Genomic DNA, 26507 nt, shown 5'->3' with positions numbered 1-26507 from the left:
CAGTGTGCCTCTTGAAATCATGCCTCCTTTTCCACAATACTCCCAACTGTGCAGATCATGGGCGGGGAACTTCAGGCTCCCAAATGTGGCCCTTCAGACCTCTATGTCTGGCCCTTGGGGCTCTCTCAAGGCCACATACCCTCTTGAACCACATCTTGAACCACCCCTGCTTTGTCCCGCTCCTTTTTTCTTATTCCCTGGCTGTGAAATGTGTCCTTGAACCCTGATGCTGCCTCTTGCTTGCCTGGATGGGGCATGGTGGTGGTGTCACGGTGCATGGAAACTATAATAATTATAAATATGCCACCCATCTGACTAGGTTACCCAAGCCACTCTGGGCGGCGTCCAACAAATGAAAACACAGTAAGACATAACAAACACTAAAAACTCCCCTACACAGGGCTGCAGAACAAAGGCAAAATGCACACATATTGCTCTGCCTCCTTGCGATTCTGGCCTCATCCATCATAGCCTTGGGAAGATGGAAATGAAAATGGGGGTGGGAAAGGAACAGAGCGTCCTGGAAGAGGGCATGACTGTCTGCTTGAACAGGAGCACTTGAAACTGCAACAGGTCCCCCTTCTATACCTGCATTTTAGACGACAGCACTGCATTGGTTCCTTCGTATAATCGGTACCTAAAGCCGCCCCTTGCACCTTGAGTTGCACCAGTACAATAAATAATAGAAGGGCAATGTTTTCCCCCAGTAATGAACTCCTTTCTCAAGTCAGTAGAATACTCCTTAATCTCTGTGGTCATTATCAAAGCGCCTGACTCTTAACAGAAACTAATGAAGTACATGCTTGCCTCTTCTGCTGAAATTAAGGAAAGTTAACAGTGCTTTAACTTTGTTTGGACTGCATTCTGTGTTGTACTAAGAAGCAGTCATGATGCATCAGATCAAAGGTTCGTCTAGTCCAGCATCTTTTTGTCCTACGGTGGCCAACCAGATGCCTCTGGGATGCTGTAATGAGTTGCAGGGGCTCATTCGCCAGCACTCTGCCCTTTAAAGAGGCCCTGATCCCCTACCACCAAGCAGCAAACAAGGAATGGCTTCTGAGGAATCCTTGCCTGGATTCCTGCGCTGGAAGGAGATAGGCAGTGCTCTCCCATTCACCTGCCTGATGGGAGGGGTGTGTGTGTGTACAGCTGCCTCAGCCAAAACAGAAAGGACAGGAAACCTCTGTCACATTCACACACATTTAAAGCAGTATGATACCACTTTAGACGGTCAAGGCTTCCCCCAAAGAATTATGGGAGCTGCAGGTTGTTAAGGGTGCTGAGGGTTCTTTGCAGACCCCTGCTCACCTTGCAGGACGACGATTCTCAGCGTGGCTTAACATGGTGGCTTAACTGTGAGGGGGATTGGGGCCACCTAACAGCTCTCAGCACCCTTAACAAATTAGCACTCCCAGGATTCTTTGTGGGACGTCTTGATTCTTTAAAGTGGTATCATACTGCTTTAAATGTATGGTGTGAATGTGACCCAGGTGGATGCAAACAGTCTCAGAGAAGCAGGACAGTGGAAACAGGCTGGAATAGTTAGGCCTGTGAAGCAACAGACCTGAAATAAATCTGTCCTTGCAGCAGCCCAGACAGGGGTCAGTTTTTTCTTTGATCCCTTAGGTGTGAGCCTATGGAAGATACGGAACATACTTTTGTTGACATCTCCCCCCCCCCCCGGATGCAGCACAGAAACCAACAGGGAGAATGTGTTCATCGTCTGATATTACTCTCCAGCTGCATGCTTACTTAAACATTTATATATGCTAAATGAAGTGTTAATTGCTGCTTATCAATTTTTTAGCATGTTGCAGTGATATTATATGTCTTATTACGCATTGTTACCATATCACTGTATTTAGACTTTGTGAACTGCTTTGAGCAGAGATTTGCTTGAGGAAAATGTGGTATGTAAATAAACTGACAATGACAAAATGACAATTCAGAGGCAATCCCCCCACCTGATCCTGGAGGCAGCATGTATCCCTCATGACTAGCAGACGTAGATAAACCTTACGTTCCATTGTATTTCCTTAATTCCCTTTTAATGCAATCTAAGTTGGTGGCCACCATCACGTTATGAGAAAATTAAGAAGAGGTTTTCTGGATCTGACCCAAGCCCCATCTTAGTTAAGCACCTGTGGCCAAGGTGTAATTGCAAATAACGGTTTGGTTTGCAAAAAGGGCTTACCTTGCCTGATGCTTTGCCTGTTGGAAAATGTCAGAGGAGAGACCAGGAATTTGGTTTCCGCTACAGGGACCCAGTGATGCAGGATCTTAACAGTCCAGATTCCTGGGCGGAGAGGCAAATTCAACGGCGGCTTGTAGTGAGTAAACTCCGCGCTGGATTCTATTAGGATATCATACGTGGCGGCGATGGTGTTTGTGGGGTCCACCCAGATGACAGTAACAGTGACGTTGGGGCCCTTCCCCCACTTCTGCATGCCGATTGGCTCATCCATGGGCCCAATGAGTCCGCCAAAGTTCCGGAATATTCTCTCCTTAGCATCCCAGTCGGTTCCAATCTGAAGGGTAAACAGATGCATTGCACATCAGGTAACACTGAAAGAAGCAACCAACTGCTTTAAAAATCAATGTATTCTGTTCTTTTTTTTGTAATTGTCACATTGGATTACTGCTGCAAAGTCCTGGGTCCTGAGTTGCTCTGCTGCTGTTCTCCATCCCACTCTTTTTTTGGGGGGGGGGAATTATCTTCTAAGGGAGAGGTAAGTGGAGCTAAATGATTGACGGAGGCAGCCAGTAGCCATCCTTTCTGTGCATCTCTGAATGCAATCTCTGCCTCCAATGCTAGGGACCAGAGATGGGGTTCTGTGGGGTCGCGGGGAGTCAAAGACCAATTACTATTCCTGCAGCAGGTTCCTCGTCTTCAGCATCCTGGGGCCACCCAATCCGCATGAAGGTGGATCTTTTGCGCAACTGAGAAGAAGTGCTTTCAACTTCTGTGCTCACTGGAGCCAGACTGAAAGGAGGCAAGTCACTCCCTGAGGACTGGCGCCTAGGGTCACTCTGGAACGGGCAAGTGGCAATAACATTGAGGAGGTGGAGCACAAGATGTGTGAGTTTCAAGAGAATGGCGTGCAAGTTCTGTGACATACAAGGGAAACACAACTTGATTTTCCCTGAAACACTCAAAATGATTTCCTCGTATTTTGTTGGCATTTGTCTCTCAAGAGACATTGGAGTGCACCTCCGGGGGTGAAACCAAACCGCTGCGTTAACAGCACAGAAATGACCTCTCTGAGGAGCAAGCCAAGGCAGCGTGTATGGAGGCCCTGGGCTACCCAGACAACAAGAGCCCCCCTCTCATTCTTGCTTATGTGGTCCAAAGGAAAGCAGAGCAATATGTTGGGCACCAGCCTGGCTGCAGGTGTTGCCAGAAGAAGGCGTACAAGGCACCATCCTATTGTCTTAGGGACTCCACTCTGGATTTGTGTAGGGTTTACTCCTTAGCTTTTTCTTCTCCCGAAGATATCCCGCAAGGCAATGGAAGTTTAGGATCAGAGTTTTGCTTCTCCTAGATGGGATGGGCTACCTTCTCAGGCTGGCAAGCCCCATCTGCCCCAGTTATATGTGTATGTATAGAAAATAGTATATCTAGTAGAAAGCCAGTGAATCATTGCAATGCATTCCTAATTATTATTAATGCAAAATCACAGGATCATTGTATAAATATAGAAAGTCATGAAGGGAACCTGCACTTCTGCATTTGCAACTGCTTTACTTCTGAGAACCCTTCATAATTCTTGTTGGAACTAAAGCACCAATGCTTGTAATATGTTACCTGCAGGTTGCCTGCTCAGCCTGACACCACCTGGAACAGCTTCAACTGATTTTTTTTTTTAAATGCCCAGCAGGTGGTGGCAGGAATGAAGGGAAGAATCACAGAACAACAAGTTTCTATATAGAACTACAATGATTTACAACCAACCGCAAACATTTAACAGACTTTACATTTTCTTAGCTGTTCTCTCCCCATCACCCCAATGTTTCAGTTATGCCTGAGATAGCTGTAATTGTTAGCTACTATCCAAGGGGCAACAGGGACACAAGTACCGTAACTGCACTTAAATGTGGCATGCACCAGTCGCTGAAAGTATTTGTAAGCAGTGAAGTATGAACTTCCTGGGTCACAGACACAAGGAGGAAGAAGGTGGAAGAAGTCACAAACACAAAGAGACAATGCCTCCACTGGTGAAAAAAGCAGATTCTTGGACCTTCAGATCATCATTCAGGTCTCTCTGCAAGCACCACTGAGCCACTGGTTGGTGATCCTTGCAGAGAGCAGCACGTGGAGATTTGAAGCCCCGACTATCAGCTGATTGTTGGGGCTGCAAAGTGCTGGGGCAAAAATGGGTCCCCTGTTGTCATTGTGATGGTGGGTGATTGGCAGGTTTGCAGCCGTACCCACCCATTTAACGTGGCCCTCAGGGGGTGGGAAAGATAAGGATCTGGCCTGCTGGTATACAGCATTGAAACAGAAAGCAAAGTTGGAGGTGACAACTCTATTGTGTTTATTTTATCTGAGTATCTCCAAGACCTGGAAGAATTTCCTACCCTGTCCCAGCCAGAAAGAATAAAAGGAACAGATTCTCAGAATGCCAAATTCAACTTTGAGAAAGTCCAGGGGCTCAGGATGATCATGCTTAAGGAATCTGATCCTCGATAATTCCCGTATGAACTGACCTGATTGGCACCTCTTGGACGAATGTGCAGATTGGGACCTTTTTGCTTCCCCCACGCAGTTCACGTAAGTGTAGTCCTGCTGGATCAGGCCAGTGGCCCATGTAGTCCAGCATCTTGTTCTCATAGTGATCCACAAGATGCCTATGGGAAGTCTACAAGCAAGTCTTGAGCGCAACAGCACTCTTGTCCTGCAGCAAGTGGCATTCAGAAGCATTACTGTCTCCAACTTGGTCTCTCTCCTGCTGAGATGCATGAGTTAAGCATGGCCCATTGCATTCTCCACCTCAGCTGATCAGGACTAGGACCTAGGACCTGGACCTGTCCTATCAAGCATGCATTTCCTGCAATAAATGTAGCTTTCTTATTTCCCTAAACTCAGTCCCAGTGTGATTGCAACAGGGATTCTGCATCAAGTTCACTTCTGCTGAGCATTTAAGCTCCCAAAGTCACCACGTTCTGTACTGCAGACAGGCTGATCACCACTGTGTCCCATTCATCCCCTTGTACTTCTGTGCTATCAGAGAATCCAATCAGTTGCAGTTTTCCTCTGAAGAGGTGGGGGGTAGGGTGCTCCTTAACTCCCTACTCAGCTTTTGCATCACTTATTCCGGTCCCTGCTTGGGTTTGCACTTCAAATTTGCCCAAGATAAATTATGCCTTGATTACTAGCTTGTGTCTCATTGCTCACCACAAACGGGGACCATTAGGTCCACACAGAAGACACTAATTGCCTGCCGCCCAGTTCACTTTGTTCTCTGTGATGAATTGCAACTGCTAACGAGGCTAGAAACAAACTTTTTTTTTAGTTCCGCCGATAAGGCTTAGTGCAGAAGTCCCTGAATGCCTAGATGAAATCCAAGTCCATCTTTCTCCTTCCGTTTGGATGGACGTCATCTTTCTCAAAAAACCCAAACTCAAATGAAGAGGTGATACCTACGTCACATGGAATTAACCTCCTACTGGGAAATTGCCACCCTTTGGAAGTTGTTGGACTCCAAGTCCCAACAGCCACAGCCAATGCCAACATGGCTGACAATGAAGGGTCATGGGAGCTGTAGTCCAGCAACATCTGGAAGGCCATAGTGAATAAAATAATGTGTTTATCTGGCTCAGTACTGTCACTACCAGGGATGGGAAACCTTTTTGGCTTGGTAGGCTGGAACCTTCTTGATCCTCACCCCCGCAGACCAACTTTGACTAGTGGGTGGGACAATCACATGGCTGACCAGTCACCTGACATCATGATGGCACCTGATGATTGACATATACATTGTCCCAACCACTAGTTAGAGTGGCTGGGTGCTTTCCAACAGCCAGCTAGCTGTCAGGCACCTGGGAGCTGCTTGCGGAGCACTGAGTATAGGGCTTGCAAAGCTGATTTCTGTAGAGTGATCTAGTTCCCATCAGCTGCAAGGCAGTGACTTCAACCCTGCTTTCTGCAGGAATCAATCATATGATTGACTGTTGCCAAGGACATGTATAGGCCTGGTCCAATTTTTAAGGTTCTGATGCTAATGGATGAGTATCAATTCTGACACCTGAAAAATGAGTCCTGAGGCTACTGATCCTTGGAGAAGGCAGGTGAGCAGGCAGCAATTGTAAGTAGGAGGTGCAGCAGCAGTAGGGCCAAATGGGGGCCCCTGGGAAAGCTGTAGGCCTTGGCAGATGCTGAACCATGTTGACCACTGGTGCCAGCCCCCAATTTGAGTTCAACCAATGGGATTTTTAATAGGCTAGGTTGACGCTTGTGATTATACTGCAAGCAAAACCCGGACATACTGTTCCAGCTGTTATCTTGCATGTGTGTTTCTCATTAACTTGCGAGATGCCCTCACACCAGAAAACAACAGAAGAATTACCAATCCCAAGAAATACAGTTGGTGCGATCATTTGTCAGGACATGAAAACGGCAATTCAATCCACCGATATCTCAATAAACAGAACAAGACCAGCATCCATCTCCTTAATAGGACATTAATGTCGCCGATTTGCCACACATGCCATTAAAAACACTGAAGCCTACCTAAGCCTCTCTCAATTGCCAAAGAAAATGCAGAATTTATAGGCCAGGACATAATGACTACGAACAAAAATTTGTTCAATTAGCTGTGTGGGCTTTAATTAAAATTTGTGATTTAGCAAGAAAAAAATGATGAAATAAATAGCTTTAGGCAGCTGTGCTATTTGCAAAGAATGTGTGGCTCAGGATGAGAGCGGTTTAGCACTTGACAGAGTCAGACTGAGATCAGTGAGACTAAAATCCAATTCAGCCATTGAAGTCATTGGATGACCTTGGGCCAGTCACTAGCCCAGACTACCTCACAGGGTTGTTGGAAGGATAAAATGTTGGGGGTGGAAGAGTACTATGTACACAATCCTGAACACCTTGAATGAAGGGTGGGGATTAAATGCAATCAATAAAAAAAAATTCAAAGCAATTATTATAAGGAAACATCCTCTGGAAATTCCTTGGCAGGCTAAGAAAATCTGATCTTACCTGCTGAACTGAAGCTTACAATCATTGAATTATAGAGTTGCAAGGGACACTAAGGGTCATCAAGTCCAACCCCCCGCAGTGCAGGTTTTGTTTTTGCCCAATGTGGATCTCGAACACACAACCCTGAGGTTTAGAATCTTGTGCTCTACTGACTGAGCTATCCACAGGGCAAATGGGTTAAGCAACATCTCTCTTTGAATTTTCTGCACACCTGATAAGAATTTTCTGAGCAGGATTGGATTTTCTCAAGGTACAGCATCAGAACAGCGAGATAAGCTCTGGGACCCAGGGGAATGAATTGATACACAACACAGTGCAGTCAAAATAGGGGTCAAATGAAAGTGTGGAGAAGTCCAGATCTGACAGATCTGGCCTTAGTTAGAAAGTAGGAGCCAGGGTGGTTTCAGAACAAAGAAAAGGAAACCTTGTTTAGTTTAAAAGAGGAGGGGGGGGGGAGATAACAGCAATGCTTACCTCAGAGAACTGCAGCCTTCCAAAATCACTTGGTGGACTTGCAATTTTAAACACCTTTTTGGGCACCACCCATGTCTCTAAGGTCTCCAGCTTACTGGCAGCCAGATTGGTAGCATGGTGCTTGACAAGGAAACCCTGAAAATGATCAGCAAGGAAGTAGAGTTGGACGGAGAATGGGTGGCCCATTGGGTAGTACCTGGAAAACATAAATGCCAATGGAGAACAGTCTGATTAGCTGCGGAACAACAGAATTAGTGGTTTGGCAGTGGGTGAGGCTCTTACAGCTACAGTGACCTTGAGTTCATTGGAGTGAGGATGTGCCACACTACTTCTTAAACCTCTGTTTTTAAGCCTGGGTGGGGTGGGGGCTTGGCAAAGGGCACCGAGATGGGACCCCGTAGAGCAAGGACTCTCAATCCACAGCGGTTAATTGAGAGCTATTGAGAGCTGCCATTTACTTTCACAACCCCTTGGGGTGATTCAGCATTTGCGGGTCCTGTGGGAAACTTAAATGGCAGCTGCCAGACTCACAAACTTTTAAAAATTGCACTGGCTGCCATGTGGCTAAGTATAAGGTGTTGGTTGTGGCGTATAAACTCCTCTACAGTACAGCTTGGGACCAGGATACCTAAAATATCCATCTTGCCCCTTATATACCCAATCAATCACTGTGCTCTGCAGGACAGGGCCTCCTGCAGATTCCACCCTCATGATATACAAATCTGGCTTTTAATGCTATGGCACCTCCCTTCTGGAATTCCTTCCCATTAAATATTAGACGGGTGCTACAGAGCCTAGGGCAGGGGTCAGCAACCTTCGGCTCTCCAGATGTTTCAGACTACAATTCCCATCATCCCTGACCACTGGTCCTGTTAGCTAGGGATCATGGGAGTTGTAGGCCAAAACATCTGGAGAGCCGAAGGTTGCCTATGCCTGGCCTAGGGCTTGCCGATCAGAAGGTCGGCGGTTCGAATCCCTGCAACGGGGTGAGCTTCCGTTGCTTGGTCCCTACTCCTGCCAACCTAGCAGTTCGCAAGCATGTCAAAGTGCAAGTAGATAAATAGGTACCACTCTGGTGGGAAGGTAAATGACATTTCCGTGCGCTGCTCTGGTTCGTCAGAAGCAGCTTAGTCATGCTGGGCACATGGCCCGGAAGCTGTACGTCGGCTCCCTCGGCCAATAAAGCGAGATGAGCGCCACAACCCCAGAGTCGTCCGCAACTGGACCTAATGGTCAGGGGTCCTTTTACCTTTACTGTCTACATAAATAAATAAAGCTGAAACGTGCAGTCGCAATCTGAGAGTGAGTAAGAGTGAAAAGGGTATTACTGGACAGAAAGAGAAATGGAGACTGGAGATTGGTGAGAGAGAAATAGGGAGAAGGGGAGTCCCTGCTCATTTTATGACTCTGTCCTGCACCCACCAGCTTAGTCTCTTGATCCTCATTGAGTTGCAGCTGCTGACAGATTAGCCCAGAGGGAATGTAGACCTCAGCTGAATGGAGGAGAAGAGGTACTTGCTACCTGCTGTAACTTACCGGCAGCTGTTTTCACCATCAGTGTGGAAGGAGGTTTCTGCTCTCCTCAGGCCCAAGCGAGCAAATGAGTGGTACATGGTCAGCATGACGTCACTGATGCTATGGATCCCATCTGGTTCGTCATAGACATTCTCCCAGTATGATCTCAGGCCTGGAGTACCCGATGGGTAGTTGCCATACAAGTAGTAATCCAGCTGGCCAATTATTTCTTGATTCACCACCGCTTCAAATTTGCGTGCAAAGAAGGTCGGTCTTGTGGTTTGCTGTGTCAATAAGAACAATTTTTTTTACAACGTGGTTTCTGTGGATTTTTTTTTTTTGAAGAACACAAGGTTCCCATCTTACACGTCATGCTGATGCAAGAACGGATGTCAGAAAATTCCAGCAAAAAAGGACATGAAAAGTTCAGATGCAGAGAAACTGGGGTGGGGTGGGGGTGAGGGGTAGCCACTTGTAAAGTGTCAACACAGTCCTGGCAGGTTGGAACATTGAGTATCAAAGAGATGAGACCCAGTAATTTAATTGTGAACTTTTGTGTATGGGTGATTTGCTGTTCGAGAGCAGGGGTTGCCAACCTTTTTGGGCCAATGAGCAAATTTAGAATTTTGAGAAAGTGCTGCTGGCATCAGTCACAAAATGGCTGCCTTGAGCCTGGCATAACACAAATGGCTGCCACGGGAGGGTGCCATAACTTAAAATGGCTGCCATCGGGGCACGACATAAAAGCTCCAATGTAAGAGAAGCTGAGTCAGTGCAAACAGGAAATGAGCAGGGAAAGCAAATTGTCTCTTGTGTGTTTTTGAGGGGATATTTACTCAGACCTTTTGTGAACACCACAGGACGCACTGGTGGGTACACTGGTGTCTGTGGAAGCCATGTTATGTTAACAAGTGTTTGGGAAAGTGGATGCTGGCGATAGGGGACTCTTACATTTTTCTATAACAGGCTGAACTGGGATGCTGCTCACGATTTATGTGTTTCTCTAACACCGCTCTGTTAGACTGTAAAAGCCTTCTTTGTTTTCTGCACATTTTTTTTTTAATATAGAGGGATAAAAAGTGTCAAGCTTGAAAGTGCCAAGATCAAAAGGTGCAACATGCCTTCCGAAAAGTCAACACCACCCGTCAAATTTGCTTTCGGAGTGGCTCCAATTATGTTTATTCTCTCTATTTGCAGCCAGAATGCCTGGAATGCATGAGGCATTCTCACCAGCAAAACAGGTTTACTTTCAGGCAGGGGGTGGGAAATCACTGGCCCTTCAGAACTTGTTGGGCAACCCAGCTACCTGAGATGCTTAAAACTGAAAATGCCAGCAACTGAACCTGGGACCTCATTAATGCAAGTGGGAGCCCTCCATCCAGTGTTTGGAATGAACTAGTTTGGTTTAATGAAGTTTACTGAATGAGTTCAAAAATATCTGAACTATGCCTGAACATATAGCTCCCATAATTGCTGAGAACAGAATGTGAACTAAATTCATTTTGGGGTAGGACTTTGACCGATTTCCAGTTCATCATCAAGTTCATTCTCTTACATATGTGGTTTTTTTTTTTAATGCTTCAGACACTTTGGGCCTTTAAGCTTCAAGATCATAATTTCTGAGGAAAAACAGAATCATAGAATGAAAAGATGAGCCAAAAAAAAAAAAAAAAAAAGGAATTGTAGAGTTGGAAGGGACCATGAGGGGCAGATCTAGTCCGACCTCCTGCAATACAGGAATCTTTTGCCCAATGTGGGGCTCAAACCCATGACTCATGCTCTACTGACCAAGCTATAATTAAACAATTCACATTCTACTGTGTGCATGCATTTTTGGATGTTTTCTTAGCCTTCTTAATTATATTTTATACTTCAGCACAGCAGCCAGTAACATTCTGGCATGTTGGTGGTTTTTTTTGGGGGGGGGGGCTGAGAGTCATTTGGCTGAATTTGAATTGAACTGTGAACTGAACTAGCTTGTTTTGTAAAGGGATGAAGGTGAACTTGCATTGGTTCCTTTCCGGACATGTTGAGCTAGAACTAGATTCTTTAAAAACTAATGTTCAAAGCTTCTGTGGGAGGGAAGGGCAGCTGGTCCTAGATTCAACCCTTGGCATCATCTTTTAAAAAAGGAAGGAAAAAGGGCCAGGTGGCAGTGACCAGAATTCATGGAGAGAAGAAGAAGAAGAGTTTGGTATTTGATATCCCGCTTTATCACTACCCGAAGGAGTCTCAAAGCGGCTAACATTCTCCTTTCCCTTCCTCTTCCACAACAAACACTCTGTGAGGTGAGTGGGGCTGAGAGACTTCAAAGAAGTGTGACTAGCCCAAGGTCACCCAGCAGCTGCATGTGGAGGAGCAGAGACACGAACCTGTTTCCCCAGATTACGAGTCTACCGCTCTTAACCACTACACCACACTGGCTCTCACCACACACAAGCTGCTGTCAGGTAGAGCAGACAGTATGGGATAGAGCAGAAGCTGTCAGCATGGTGTCCTCCAGTTAATGCTGGACTCCAACTCTCATACATGAGAATGTAAGAAAAGACCTGCTGGATCCAGCCTCACGACGGCGTGACTAATAATCCTGATAAAATACCAACTTACCTGAAATCGGTGGAAATCGGCCGGCTTGAAATCATTAGGGGAGCAGCCGCACCAGTCCACAATATTCTTGTACTGGCATTTGCAACCCAGCTTGCGGTTCCAGTTTGTGATGTGCAGGTTGTTGTCCACCATTGTGTTGCAATGAGGGCTGTTTTCCAGGACGGTGTGGAAGAAAGACTGTTGGGAGGTGGGAAGAAACACAAAACTCAGTGGTGTTGGTACATTAGAGTGAGAGGACACTACAGTCACATCCATCCCGTGCTTTAACGATACGGTTTCCACCAAAGAATCATGGGAGCCGTCGTTTGTTAAGGGTGCCAACCTCACAGAGCTACCATTCCCAGCACCCTTAACCAATTATAGTTAAAGTGGGGGGTAAGAATGCTTAAATGTATGGAGTCAAGCACATTAAGAGATGGTTACAAGCATATGGCTGAAGAGATCACGTAGTGTGCTGCACTTGTTCTCAAACCATTTTTCCTCTGTGGACCGCTTGAAAATTGCAGGGGTGTGTGTGTGTGTGGGTGTTATTACTATTTAATTTATTTGCAGCATTTATACCTCAAGTGGTATACGAAAAGGGTACCAAGCAGTGCTGGATTTACGTATAAGCTAAACAAGCTATAGCTTAGAGCCTCACTCTCTTGCCCCCCCCCCCAATGAAAGGAATAAACCACACTGGATGTACATTTCCAAAATATAAGATAAGTTCAACAATTACTTTGATAAAATACATATTTTGTTCTGTGCAAAGGGCTTTAGATACCTATTAGGTCCATAAATTACCTTATAACATATATTCAACACAAATAAACAGCGACAATTTGTTGTTGACAAAGGTTAGCTGGACATATAAAGGGCCCCATTACCTTCAGTAGCTTAGAGCCTCATCAAACCTAAATCCAGCCCTGGTACCAAGATTATGAAACTCCCTCCCCAAAATAAGTTATGCTGACCCCTTATTTTAGGAAGACAGAGAAGATTTTATTAAACTGCTGTGTCAATGCATTTTAAAATCGAATACATTGTTTTCTGTCTCTCTCTGGCTGCTGTTTTAATAATTTAATTGATGTATTTGGTATTTTTTATTATTACAAGATCTCTCATTGTGTGTGTTTTTTTGTATGTGTGTGTTTTGCTGTAGTGGGGAAGGGATTAACCTTGAGAAAAAATTTCCTATTAATTATTTAAAAATGACAATTCTAGAAGATAGTCTGGGACAGTTATTGCATTTTAGATTTCTGGAACAAGAAAGTGGTTTTTATAACACCAACACTGAAAAGGGCAACAGGAAGGAGCATCTGAAGGATGAGGAGATCATAGTTAATTCCATTGTTTTGCATTTAAAGTTGCATCTCCAGTCAGGTAGGGTCAGGGTCCTTTCCCCCTCAGATAAATTTCTCAATGTGGTGGTGGCGAATTCAAGGTCAAAATCTCCCACCAATTAATGTGAGGAAATAGTAAAAGTAATAAAAGAAAAGACAACCACCCCAAACCAGGCCAATTCCTCTCTGTCTACTTCCGCTGATTTATTTGGAAGTTGCAATGTGCCCATAGGTGAAAATGACCTCACAGTGAAAGACCCAGTTTGCCCCTAAGGCAACAGAAGGGACACTCTGTCTCTTGCAATTATTTCAGAAGCTGCTAAGTCTATTTGCCAATTCAAGGCAGTGAGAAATTCCAATGGGTTTCTTCTTCTTCTAATTATACCGCTGTAATTTCAGTGTTTACTTAATCCCATAGTAATGGAGACTGACACAAGGCACCCTCAGGCAGTTACTGGGGGCCCAGCATCTCTGAGGCGTTTTGCCCACATTCATAACTGGGGTAGGGGGCAGAGGATCTGTTTGGTATCCAGAAGACCCCAGATTCAATCTCCAGCGTCTACAGTTAGGGTTGAGAAAGCCCCCTGACTGAAGCCTTGGAGAGCCACATTCACGCTACTCATTTAAAGCACTATGACAGTTATGGCTTCACCCAAGGAATTCTGGGACCTGGTTAGTTTTGTCAAGGGTGCTGAGAGTTGTTAGGATCACTCACATAGTTCCCTGCGAGAATAGACTTATTGTTATCATACTCTGGGAACTGTAGCTCTGCAGGGTGGAAAGGGGTCTCCTAAAAACTCTCAGCACCTTTAGCAAACTACAGTTCCCACAATTCTTTGGGGCAAGCTACGAGTGTTTAAAGCGGTACCATTGTGGTTTAAATGTATGGTGTGAATGTGGCCTCGATATAAGGACAGCTTCCTATCTTCCCATGTCCAGGGAGGCTTTGTTTTTTGGGACAGTGACTAGGATTTTTCTTCTCCCGGACCCTATCCCCCCCCCGATGTTTTGAGCTACAACTCCCAGTTCCCCTGACAGACTGTGTGGCTGGGACTGATGGGAATTATAGCCCAACACACCCGCACATCAGGCTGGACAAGGCTGGGCTAGGTTAACATGAGAGTGGGCTCCCTATTTATTTATCTTTATTATTATTTTGAAGGAGCTGGATACAAAACCTAGCCGAGGAAATCTTGTGGGTAGAAAAACTGAAACAGGATAAACATTGGGTGGTGAAAAAGCAAAAGGCCTTCACAGAACAGCGAGTTCTTTTCTAAAATATCAACTATAGGGTGATCTACAGACACACGGAATGGCATTAGTATGGTTGACCGCCTATCCCCCTGGACAAGCCCCTTGCCCCCTTTTAAAAAAAAATGTTAAATGACAGGCCAGTGAATATGGATTTTACGCTTGAATTGTCTAGTTAAACCCATTAAGGCATACATTGTCATTCAGGCAAAAAGCCGGGACTGAGGAGGGGAGGGGGAGAGAAACCTACCCAATTACCCACTGCCCTGTCCTTTTATACTAGCAGAGAAGGCCGTTGCAAAGATAAGCAGAATAAAAGGTTAACAGAGTTGAAAGGGAAGACGATACCTTTCGTTTCCCTTTAGGAGAAGCAGGATTAAAAAAGAGAACATTTAATATATGTGTAAGCGAAAAGGAGAAAGGGGATCAGTCATCTTCTGAATGCATTAAGGTCTGATGGATAGAAGAAAGATGGATGTCACCTACACACTTAATATAGCTTTTGGTCATGAAAATGACAGAGAAAGAAAAAAATCCAGTTAATGCAACACATAATTTATGGAATCCGCCACCACAAGATGGTAGCATTGGACATGGGCTTTGTGACAACTTTGTCCATCTAGTCCAGCATCCTGTTCTCATGGTAGCCACCCAGATGCCTGTGGGAAACCTGCAAGCAGGACCTGAGCACAAAGGCCCTCTCCCCTCCTGTAGCTTCCAATGACCGGCATTCAGAATAATTTCGGCATCTGACAATGAAAGCAGAGCACAGTCATCCTGGCCAATAGCCGTGGATAACCCTCTCCTCCATGAATTCATCTAAACCTCTTTTAAAGCCATCCAAGTTGGCGACCGTCCTGCGGGAGGGAGTTCCATAGTTTAACAAGGTGCTGCATGGAGAAGTACTTTCTTTTCTTGGACTCTCCCAAAATTCAGCTTCAATGGATGACCACGAGTTCTAGTGTTATGAAAGAGGGAGAAATACTTTTCCCTGGCCATTTTCTTCATGCCACGCATAATTCTGCAAACTGTATCATGTTGCTTCTTATTCACCCTTTCTCTTATCTGAAAACCCCATATGCCACAAGCTTTCCTAATCTCACAGAGCTTAGGCTACCATTCCCTATCTTGTTGCCCTCTAGATGCTGTTGGACTCAGCCAGTGTAGCCAATGATCAATCACGGTGGGAGGTGTAGTCTGCAAATATCTGGAGGTCAACAGGTTTGGCTGACTTAGGCTGTTCATTATGATAGCTAAACTGAGTCTCCCTGTTCAGTTGCTGAATGCCAGCTGCTGTGGGACAAACATTGGCTTTAGACTTATGCAGGGCTTTTTTTCTAGAAAAAGAGGTGCTGGAACTTGTTGAGCTTTTTTTAAGGGGGACTGCAGCTGTGGCAAAAATGCCTCCTGTACTCAGTTCCAGCGAATTCCAGCTGAAAAAAGGCCCTGGGCTTATGCTTGGGGGCCTCTGGTGAAACGCTAAAGGTTGGACTAGGTGGACGTTGGGTCTGATCAAGCAGGGTGATTGTAACATATTTCTTCCTCATGGAACAAAAAGAGAGTTCTGCTTGATCAGAACAAAGGCCAGTCTAGTCCAGTATCCTTCCTCCACACTCCCCACGGTGGCCGACCAGCTGCCTGTGAGAAGTCCAAAGCAGGACAAGAGGGCAACAGCATTCCCCCATCTTCTCTTACCAGGGACTTGCATTCAGGGGAATACCACCTCTGACCTTGGAGGGCAGTATATATGATGAGGAGCCACACTGATAGCCTTGTCCTCCATGAACTCACGAGGAACAGCCGGCAAGAATTCTGCTCCCTCCACAACATACCAATCAGGTTCCGTCACCTGAGGCAGCTTCCTCACCCTGCCTAAAGATAGGGCTGGCCTTGATTTTTAGAAAGGTAATGTATGTTAAAGTGGGGCAACTTCAAAGCAACCAACCAACCAACGAACCAATAACCGAAGGAAAAAGCCTTTCATAACACTGAACAGCTATAATTCAGGCATTCAGGAATTACCCCTGTGCCATTTTTATTTTTCTGTGGTGGGACAGGGCTCTCTGCACGTTTTACTCACCTCAGCTGGGAGTAATGTGTAGGAGTAGAACCTTTTCATCTTCGTCACCAGGTCATCATTAGAAAAGGTGATATATTCCACAAACTTCCTATTCAGCAGGAACCAGTCTGACCCGCCATCCACTGTTATTCCTTCCGGAATCTTCCGGTCACCGAGGCGCCACATGTGGGTATCACATTCCAGGAAAAGCCTGTCCAGCCCTTGTTTTCTAATAAACCTGGAGAGGAGGGAAAGGAAATGTAAAAAATACACATAACAAATAAGAAAGACAGAGACACTTGGAACATATGTGATTATAGCAGGAGGTAAAAGGGGGTGGGGAAAGAGAGAACTAAAGCGGCAGTAGAACACCCTCCACAGTGAAAAGTGTCATGCAAATTGTCTGAGGGATGGAAGATTCACCAGCAGCAGGTACAGGAAAACAGAGGATAGTAAATAAGGGACAGTTAGCTCCCTTCTCTGGCTGTGTACACACCATACAATTAAAGCACGTGGCTTTGCCCAAAGAATCTTGGGAACTGCAGTTTCTTAAGGGTGCTGTAGCTTGGTGAGGTGTAACTACAGTTCCCAGCATTCTTTGGAGTGGGAAATGTGTTTCAAGTATATGGTGTGTACTCTCTCTCTCTCTCTCTCTCTTAAACATTGTACTAAACACCTTTGTGTACCTTCCTGGTCCCACGAAACTCTGGTGCTTAAGCAGTTAGCATTCCGACCCTTGATTAGAATTTATTTCAAAAAGCAACAGAGCCCAGAGAAAGAAAATGGGCTGTTTTCCAAATCTAATTAATGAAAAACAAAGCCCAGACATACGAGCCTCTCTGTGCGTTTATGGCGCTTAGAGGACAAAAGGGAAGATAAGAAGTTGAGAATTTTTTATTTCATTTTATTTCCATAGATGAGCTCCTAATTCCACATTCTATTATAAAAGGGATAATGGAAATGTCTTGCAATTTTAATGGGGTGTTCTAGAATCTCCAAATACAATATTTATGCAATTCTCTGCAAAATTAAATATTCATGCATGTGAAAGTTCAGTCATTTATTTCTATTATTTGGTGATGGTGGTGGGGACGCCTCTGAAAAAAATAATGTTTACTTTGAATGTGCAATTTACATGAATTATTTTCAGGCCCTCAGAACTCTCCACAGAAACACACCCTCAGCCTAGGCCACACTCCTCACAGGACCTATTATTACTATTATTATTTATTAAATTGGTATGCCGCCCTATACCTGCAGGTCTCAGGGCAGTTTCAACATAAAATCACAATACATAATGAAAACAAATACAACCCAATACATTCCCCCCCAACACATTTTAAAATAATAATAATAATAATAATAATAATAATAATAATAATAATAATAATAATTTATTTATACCCCGCCCATCTGGCCGGGTCTCCCCAGCCACTCTGGGCGGCCTCCAACAAATACCAAAATACAATACAATAAAAGGACATTGGATACCACTCAGCCTAAGGCCTGGTTAAAGAGGGATGTTTTTGCTAGCGCCTAAAGCTGTCTAATGAAGTCACACTCTAGAAAATTTTGCCTGCCTGGAAAGTGTCCTTGAATTCGGATAATAATGCCTATTGCTTGCCTGGCTAGCAGACAAAGGGGCTGAGCATGTGTAAAAACTAGCCTATGAAATTACATTAATTGCTCCACCCACTTTTACTTCTGCCCACCACTGGCATGTGGCCCCGGGAAGGTTAGTCAGAAGGGATTGTGGCCCTTGGCTTGGAAAAGTCTTTGCACCCCTGATTTTTTTTTTTAAAGTGTAAGTGTGTGAGTGTGTCCCTGCAGAAGCTTAGAGCCAAGATACTCTTCAGGGATTGTCCGGTTCCCAATTTAAAGTGAGTAATATCACCCACGGGGCTAATTAATTGCTGATTGCAACTTGGCAACAACTGAAATGAAATGAAAACCTGAAATCTCACCCCTGATAAGTCCTTCTAGTGAAAGGTAAGGAACAAAGAAAACTAAATCAGCGCTGTCCATTGGAGATTAAATATTCCTCTTCCAGCATTAATCATTCTAATGCTCTGCAATAAAATCTAAATGACTTCTTGAATTAAAAAGGTTGGCAGAGGGTTCGGTGTCCCCCCTCCCCCCGCTTTTCTTCCTAGCAATTAACAACCAACAGATTTGTTGGGAGTATTTACTAACAAACCATTTGTCATTGTTACTTTTTAACATATGGTTCCAACAGTCACATATTTCACCCAGCGGAGAGGCTGTATCTATGCCACAAAATGTATTTGTTTCCAATACTTTAATGGAAAAGTTTGTTGCGGTGAAGTACAAGAACATCAATGGGTTTCTTTAAAAGTAGCCAACAACAGGGGCAAATTAAGATTTTATCATACGCTGCCTCCTAAAAAACATCTACTAGATATTTTGGAAAGTAATTTGCCATCTTTGCTGTGCATTTAAATATCCCTTAAGATACTGTACCAAATTTTGCTGAAATTAATGAGCAGGTTGTCATCGATGTTGGGATACAACTGGAAGCCATTTTGAATCAAGGCGGTGGGCTGAACCTTTCACAACTGCAGTGAGGGGTTTGTTTTCATATGATTCTCAAGCAATTATGAGTATGGGTCTACCGGGGTGGCCCAAGATGTTTTCTCGCTCTATGCAAAATGCCCCAATGTACCCCTGCAGATCTGGGCCACATCCTTCCCCCTCCACCACGCCTGCATTGCTGCTGGTCCCACTACTGCAATTGCACCCTCGTCTGCAGTGGCATTCACACTGCTGTGGCAAGGGTGCAGCGGCAGTGGTGAGGGCAAAGGCACTGTGGTTACAGCACAACAGTGGGCATAGGGAGGACGCAGGGCAGAAGTTGGATCTGCAGCCTGAGGCAAATAGCTTCACGTCACCACATACATTGAAAATAAAACAAAATCTCCCCCTCGCGCGCATTTTCCCTAACCTTGCAGCCTGAGTTATATTACCCCAGTTTTTCAGCATACCTATTTATTTTAGCACAAATTTCAAAAAATAAAATAAAAATCTGTTCCTTAAATAGCACAGCATGGAAGGCCAAGTTGAGGGCGCTTTGCCAAAAACGAGCAGTAAAGTTTTGTTTTGTTTTGTTTTATGGCAACCCAGGTGATAAAGTGGAGAAACAGAGCAGTCACTGGAAAATATACACAATTCTAAATGCCCCTGCTTTGCACTTTTAAAAAAATTAAAACAAAAACAAAAGCATCCTGCACGCTAATAATATTTTATTTTGTATACTGTCAGGGAACTGCCACCTGGCCCGCTGAGGGGAACGGAGGGAGGGTCCGTTAGCATGCAGAGAGCCCCGACACCAATTGAGCAGCAGCACTTCTTCCAGCGTGAAAAGCAGCCACACCTCCAGTGGGGAGGAAGGGGAAGGGGCCAGCCAGGAGAGGAGAGGGCTTGGGGATGCTGCAAAGAGCCCCAGCACCTCAGCCAACCAGGAGCGGCAAACAGGGAATCTGGTGGGGAGATGGCTTGGGGATGTTGCAGAGACCCTGCGCTCACTTCACTCAGCTGGTCAGGAGGGAAGCACGCCAGTTCCGGCGCCCCAATTGCGCAGAGGGGTGAAACGCAAGGAGGGTAGGAGGAGATTTGGGGTGCCGAAGCTCTTAGGCTGGGGAAGGAGCCGGAAGGGGCCACTCCCGGATTCTGCCAGCAACTGAGACAGACATGCTTTTTGTAGCTCTGCACTGTAAATAGTTTGCACAATAAAACTGACAAAAGACTGTTTGGGTTCCTGCTCCGTTACTCGTGAAGCACCATCATGCGAACCTTACGTATACAGCTCCTGCAATTATTGCATTATGTTTCCCAGGTACAATAAGAAGAAATTTTGCAGCCAACGTGTTTCAAGGAGTCCTTTGGCTAAAATAACCCATATAGGTGGCAGTATGAAATTTCAAACATGTAACTTGCCTCCCCCACCCCCGGCAAAAAAACAGAGCTGCACCCAAAACTAGTGAAACCATTAATGCTACCAGGAGCAAAGAGGTTAAAATACTTGGGCCGCAGGGATAATAAATTCTGCTTTATGTGCAGTACTTAGTAGTGCTGGGTATTAAATGGGTGATTCATTGTTACAGAAATACACAAGCATTTACTGGATGTGCCATTCAGACCAGCATACTGATTAATTGCTCAGAAACACTCGGCTGATAACACTGAGTGCATCCTCCCTGCTGAGGAACTGCTTTCCAGCAACTGCTTGGGAGCAGAATTGAAACGCCTGCTGCTGGTGCCATACAGCATTTCACACAGTGCGCTATTAACTCAACTTACTAAAGCACCACGACTGCCCACGATGGGTGTGCTCTACCTGCGCCGTTGGAGGCAGTGCGCCTCTGAAAACCAGTTGCTGCTGGGAACGTACAGGTTACACTCGAATCCTGCTTGTGAGTGTCTCATAGACATCTGTTTTGGTCCCTGTGAGGACAGGGTGCTGGGCCAGAAGCATCTGTGGTCTTCTCCAACAGAGCTCTTCTTGGGTTCTTAACTACCAGTGCTCTTCTCTATGCCATAACTCAGGCTTCCTCAAACACGGCCCTCCGGATTTTTTTGGCCTACAACTCCCTTGATCCCTAGCTAGCAGGACCAGTGGTCAGGGATGATGGGAACTGGAGTTTCAAAACACCTGGAGGGCCAAGTTTGAGGAAGGAATAGGAATAATTTAGGAATAGGAATAATTTTATTGGCCAAGCACCAACATACTTGGAATTTTGCTTCACAGAGCAAAAGCCGAGGCTGCCCTTCTCGGCGCCATCTTGGATTGATGAAGCCTGCCATAACTCCTCCTACCCCCTCTAATGGAGGCTGCCACTCCACTCCACCACCACAGTGCCCCTGAAACCATGCCATGCCATTCTCTTCTGCAAGTGAACAGCAGCTTTGGGGGAGGGGGCTTCAACTTGTGGGAACATTCTCCCTTCGCCCAACCACTTTTTGCCCACAGATTGTTCCAGAACAGCTCTCCTGAACCGATGTGTTCCTGAAATCCGACTGTTCTCCATCACAAGCCCTCAAGTTTGTTACTGCTTTCTTTGTAATTAATTTGAAGCACTTTCAGTTATTTTCTTTTTTTTTGAAGAGATAATTGATTCTGAATAATACATAAACTGATATGCCAGCCCTACCTATATATCACAGCACATCCTAAGATGCAATTAACTGTTTATGTATTCCAAAGGCAGAATCCCCATTAAAGACCCGACCTATTATTCCCCAGAAGAGATGCCAAGTGGCACATTAGCACAATTTAATATTAAATTAATGAGAAGATGAGCAGATTTAATTCATCCAAATTGCTCTTGTCCCAGCCGAGGTGAGCATCTTATGGCTTTGTGTGGAACGGTCATAATTCATGCTCTTATTTCTTCTTTTGACAGTGTTTGAGGAGCAATGATCACAAGAGTCAGAAGTGAACGGGAGGCATATCTCCATAACCCTTTCTTATTGCCTTTCTAATTTAACTCCATCGTTTGACAGGAATGCCAGCTAATGCAAAACCTGCCAGTCAAAATGAAGCAATGCGTTCCCAGCATTTCTGGGCCCAATTCAAGTTGCATTCACATTTGTGTTCAAAGCCCTAAACAACTTAAGACTACCTCTGCACCAGACATTTAAAGCAGCATTTTTCACAGTTACAAATTCCCCCAAAGCATCCTGGGAACTGTAGTTTGCTAAGGGTGCTGAGAGTTGTTAGGAGACCCCTATTCCCCTCGCATAACTACAATTCCCAGAGTAGTCTAACAAACAAATCTTCTTTTCCAGGGAACTGTACGTAGCTCTGTGAAAGGAACAGGGGTCCCTCAAGAACACCCTGAACTTACTACACTTCCCAGGGTTCTGTGCAGGAAGCCAAGACTGTTGGCCCCAGTCTATGACTGGTTGCTGGCTTGTTTCTGGGCCCAGTTCAAGGTGTGCTCACACAGCCCTAAGTGAGTTGATAGCCAAATGACCACCTCCGCTCCTACAAATTTTGCTGGGTGTTAAGATAGGCAGGGAGGGTCCCCCTTGGTAGTTCCACAACCATCAGATCAAGGAATGGATCTGCCGTAGACATTACACCTGGGAACATGTAGTGCAGTATGGGAAAAATCTCAGGAAACCAAGAGGTGTGGGCAGACTTCAAAGCCTGCTCCAGCTTCCCACAGCCAAACATATCTACCACTGACTGCCATGTAGGAAGGGTTCTGGGAGAGAGAGAGGGGTGCAAAAGTCACTGAACAGCTTGCCACAGCTGGACTTTTCTCTGTCCAATCTCTGCACAGCAGCATCTACCTACCAACTGCTCAGTAAGGGCACTTCCCATGGTTCTTTGAGAGAAGCCATGTGCTTTAAGTTTATGGTGTGACCTAAACCCACCCACACCATAAACTTAAAGCACATGGCTTCTCTCAAAGAACCATGGCAAGTGTAGTTTACCCTTCAGAGCGACAGTTCCCAACACCCATAGGAAACTACAGTTCCCATAATAATTTGGGTGGAATAACGTACTTCCAATGTATGCTGTGGATATGCCCTCTGATGAATTGTTTTGTTTTAATATAGTTACTGTGATAACATGGTGATTCTACTAATAAGTCTTAATATTACTTGAAACCCTGGAAGGATTTGTATCCTGAAACACGGAATAAACAACAGCAACAACATATTTTTGGTGGCCCAGTGTGACTTGCAAAGGGATTGGCACGAGACCATCCAAGTTCAGCACTATTGAGAATGATAAGTAACAGTCTCTCCTTTAAAAAAAATATGGCACAGTACTGTCCTAAGATATGGTTAAACTGTATTAGCAAGAGAGATAAAATATGTAAGCTGATCTCAGGAAACTCTTTGTAAAAAAAAGAGAAACCAGATTAGAGTAGATAAACATATAATAAGCTTTTCATATTTTTGAGCAGATTGAAACTCTGTAAGAAAATAAAATGACAACACTGTCACTTTAGCTACAAAAAGACAGATCTCTCTCTCTCCCCCCCAGCCCACTTGATATATATGCATGAAGTGGTAAGCCTTCTCAAATCTGCCACCGTTTAACTGGAAGGTGTGAAAAGGGCTTAATTTTGTGCCTGGCTTAGCTCTGGAATCTTATTTCAACGGCTGGTCTAAAATTGTAGAATAGGTGGATAATGAATAGTGCCCCTGAGCTGGGTCAGAGTGCATTTTTTAATGTCATCTCACATGAGCCTGTTCTCACATGGAATGGGCAGATAACGTGGGTTTTGGGAAGGCAACATCACCTCGCCACTGTCAGGAGCTACTGGGATCTGTGGGTGTCTGCCCTGCGTGGTCAGCTACTGAATTGCAAATGCCAGCTTCTCAGTGAAGGACCTTCAGGCCCTGGATGGACTCAGGCTGCCCCCCAGGACAGGAAACAGTGTAAGAGGACTTCCTGTCGCAGTGGAGCCTTGTTTAAACAATGGCTCCCCAATCTGTTCCTGTATCTTTGTTTGTCCTTTGCTTCTGACTTACTCATTGGTCCTAAATAATGGTGGGATAGTGCCCCATTCACTCTCATGGGCCAGCCTCCACTGTGCACACACAAATAATTCGAATGCCATCCTCAAACTCTGATCCAAGCGTTCTGCCTTGAGAATGCTTGGCTCTGCACTACCCGATACACAGGTCTGTACACCTTTCTCGGGAAAACGGCAGTTGAAAGTGCCAGTTTTATTGATCACACAAAGTGATCCAACTTTTACCTGGATTGCAAAAAAAAGAAAGAAATGAAAAGCATCACCACAATTTTTTATTATTGTACTGAGGGGCACAGAAAAGGCCACATTACCTTGCATTGTCTCTTCCATGGGACTTCAAGAAGTTCATGTCTCGGTATCTGGAAAGGAAGGCAACGAGCTGGTCGTTTGTCCTGTGAAATGATTGGGACAAAAAAATTAAAACAGAGGCTAATAGTTAGTGATACACACCAGGAACTTTACCACTGAAATTTAAGTTCAGATTTGCAAGCAGATGTTGCCTAATCACTGATATCATGTGAGACACATTCCAGGAGAGCCTCTTTGCCGCTTTCTCTTCTTGAAACAAAAAATCAGTGTATTTGTATTTCAAATTCCTGTATCAAATCTTAGGGATCCCTCCTTGTAAAAGAAGATAAAATGTTACATTACTGAAAGACATCGCTGACTAAATTGTAGTTTGAAAATTCAATAGCAATTTATGCAAACAGATTTTCTCTTCATTTTGAAGATGCTTCTCCATTCAGATTATCTGTTATTTCGTATTTAAAATGTAGTTCAGTTAACCATACATATTATTTTTTTTAAAAAACTAAATTACACTTGCCCGCTCATTTTACCTAGCTCTGAACGGCCCTGACTCCAAAACTACAGCCTTGTGGAAAGCACAAGTACAAAACTGACATCAAGTGTGAAGGGAGCACACCTGTAAAATTATTCACATCCTTTCAAAGTGCTTGGAGGCAGCAGCTGGGGAAAGGAACAGCTCTAAGAAGGTTTTAAAATGAGCAGTCACTCGGGAGAGTGTTGCCGTGCATTAAGACTAAAGGATTTATTATGGTATCTACAAAAGCTTATGCCAATAAACTTGCTAGTCTTTAAGGAGCCACCAAACACTTTTTGGGGAAGGGTTGCACTGTCAATCTGGAATTTAAAAACAAGAGAGAAAGAAACTTTTTGTGTGAAAATAAAAAGAAATAATGGTATCTGGATCTGAGGAATGAATATAATGTTTGTTTATAGAAAGAAGCTTGGTTGGGTGTGATGTTGGATTGGACAAATTGAATGTTGTTTTTATATAGCAGGCAGATGAAAAATTGGAAGTTCTTTACTTTCTGAATTTTATTCTTCTATCTTTCTCTTTTAACCTCTTCTATTCTATTCTATTCTATTCTATTCTATTTATTTATTTACTTATTTAATTGTTCTCTCTTTCTTTCTCTTCCCTTTTTGTGTTTTTATAGTATCTAGATAAAAGTCTTGGTTTGGTTTTTTTTTTAAAGGAAAAGATATTAAACTCTATATTTTTTCCTATAAATCTTAATAACATTTATTTAAAAAGATAGATAGACAGAGACAGAGAGAAATGCTCTGGAGAACCCTAAAGTTTGCAGAAGTACAGAAAAAACCCTATCCCTCTTAAAAAGGCAGCTCACCTCCCAACAACTCACTTAGGTTTGAGCATGCTCAGTAGTCACAGAATGCTGATGGTTAATTGGAAAAGAAAAAAAATGGAAAACTTGCAAAGGAAGAAACAGAATGTTTTTCTTGATCCTCTAACAAGACTACAGCATTCTGGAAGGAGGGAATGATTAGCTAGCTTGAAACCCTTCCAGGAAACAAGGTTCCACTACCCCTTAAGAACATAAGAGCCTGGTGTATCAGGCCAGTGGCTCATTTAGTTCAGCATCCTGTTCTTGCAGTGGCCAACCAAATGCCTCTGGGAAGCCCACAAGCAGCAACTGAGTGCAACAGAATTCCCAGCAACTGGTATTCAAGAAGCATTATTGCCCCTGAACTTGTGGGATTTTGGGTTGCAGGTTCCACTTGTATATATACACCCAGCTGGACGTTAAAAAGGGAAAGAGGCACATTTGCAGCGGTTTATCCGCAAAAATGTGCTTTGAGTCACTCTATGCCCATAGTCGGGAACACGGAACTTCTTTTTCAAATGATGCGGCAATTCCTTCTGAATACATTGCCTGTGGAGCAAAATGACTCGTACTCCAAGTTGCACAGGGAGCAAACCCGGAAAGGGAACTCTATCAACACAGTGATCCCCCTAAGTAGCCTGCATTTACAAACTCTCCAACCATCTCAAGGAACAGTTCATTATCGCCCTGACGAATAACGAACAAGTTAACCATTGACTAAGTCCAGACCAATTGGAGTATCTGTCTATCAATCAACCTAAATGGCTAGATTGCAGAAGCCTGAGACCTTCCTTTGATGCTCACTCAAGTGAGCTTTAAAAGTCTCCCGGGGTCAGAATCTGCATTTCAATTTAGCATTTGCAGGGGAAGAAACACACATTCTCTCTCCCTCTCTATCGTAAAGCC

At 44.4% G+C, this 26507-nt stretch overlaps 1 protein-coding gene across 1 annotated transcript in view; it reads right to left on the bottom strand.

The window, feature by feature from the left end:
* XYLT1 (xylosyltransferase 1) overlaps positions 1 to 26507 on the bottom strand; it is a 163793-nt gene that overhangs the window by 3119 nt on the left and 134167 nt on the right. Inside the window, exons 6-11 of the mRNA XM_033166681.1 lie at positions 24261 to 24341; positions 16457 to 16673; positions 11801 to 11977; positions 9215 to 9477; positions 7679 to 7874; positions 2195 to 2528 (exon numbers count right to left, since the gene is read on the bottom strand). Of these exons, the coding sequence (XP_033022572.1) occupies positions 2195 to 2528; positions 7679 to 7874; positions 9215 to 9477; positions 11801 to 11977; positions 16457 to 16673; positions 24261 to 24341 (1268 nt within the window). The remainder of the gene's footprint in view (positions 1 to 2194; positions 2529 to 7678; positions 7875 to 9214; positions 9478 to 11800; positions 11978 to 16456; positions 16674 to 24260; positions 24342 to 26507) is intronic.

This window comes from Lacerta agilis, chromosome 13 (assembly GCF_009819535.1).
Source record: "Lacerta agilis isolate rLacAgi1 chromosome 13, rLacAgi1.pri, whole genome shotgun sequence".
Taxonomy (NCBI): Eukaryota; Metazoa; Chordata; class Lepidosauria; order Squamata; family Lacertidae; genus Lacerta; species Lacerta agilis.
Note: the sequence above shows the minus strand (reverse complement) of the source record. Positions and strands in the feature narration are given on the sequence as shown.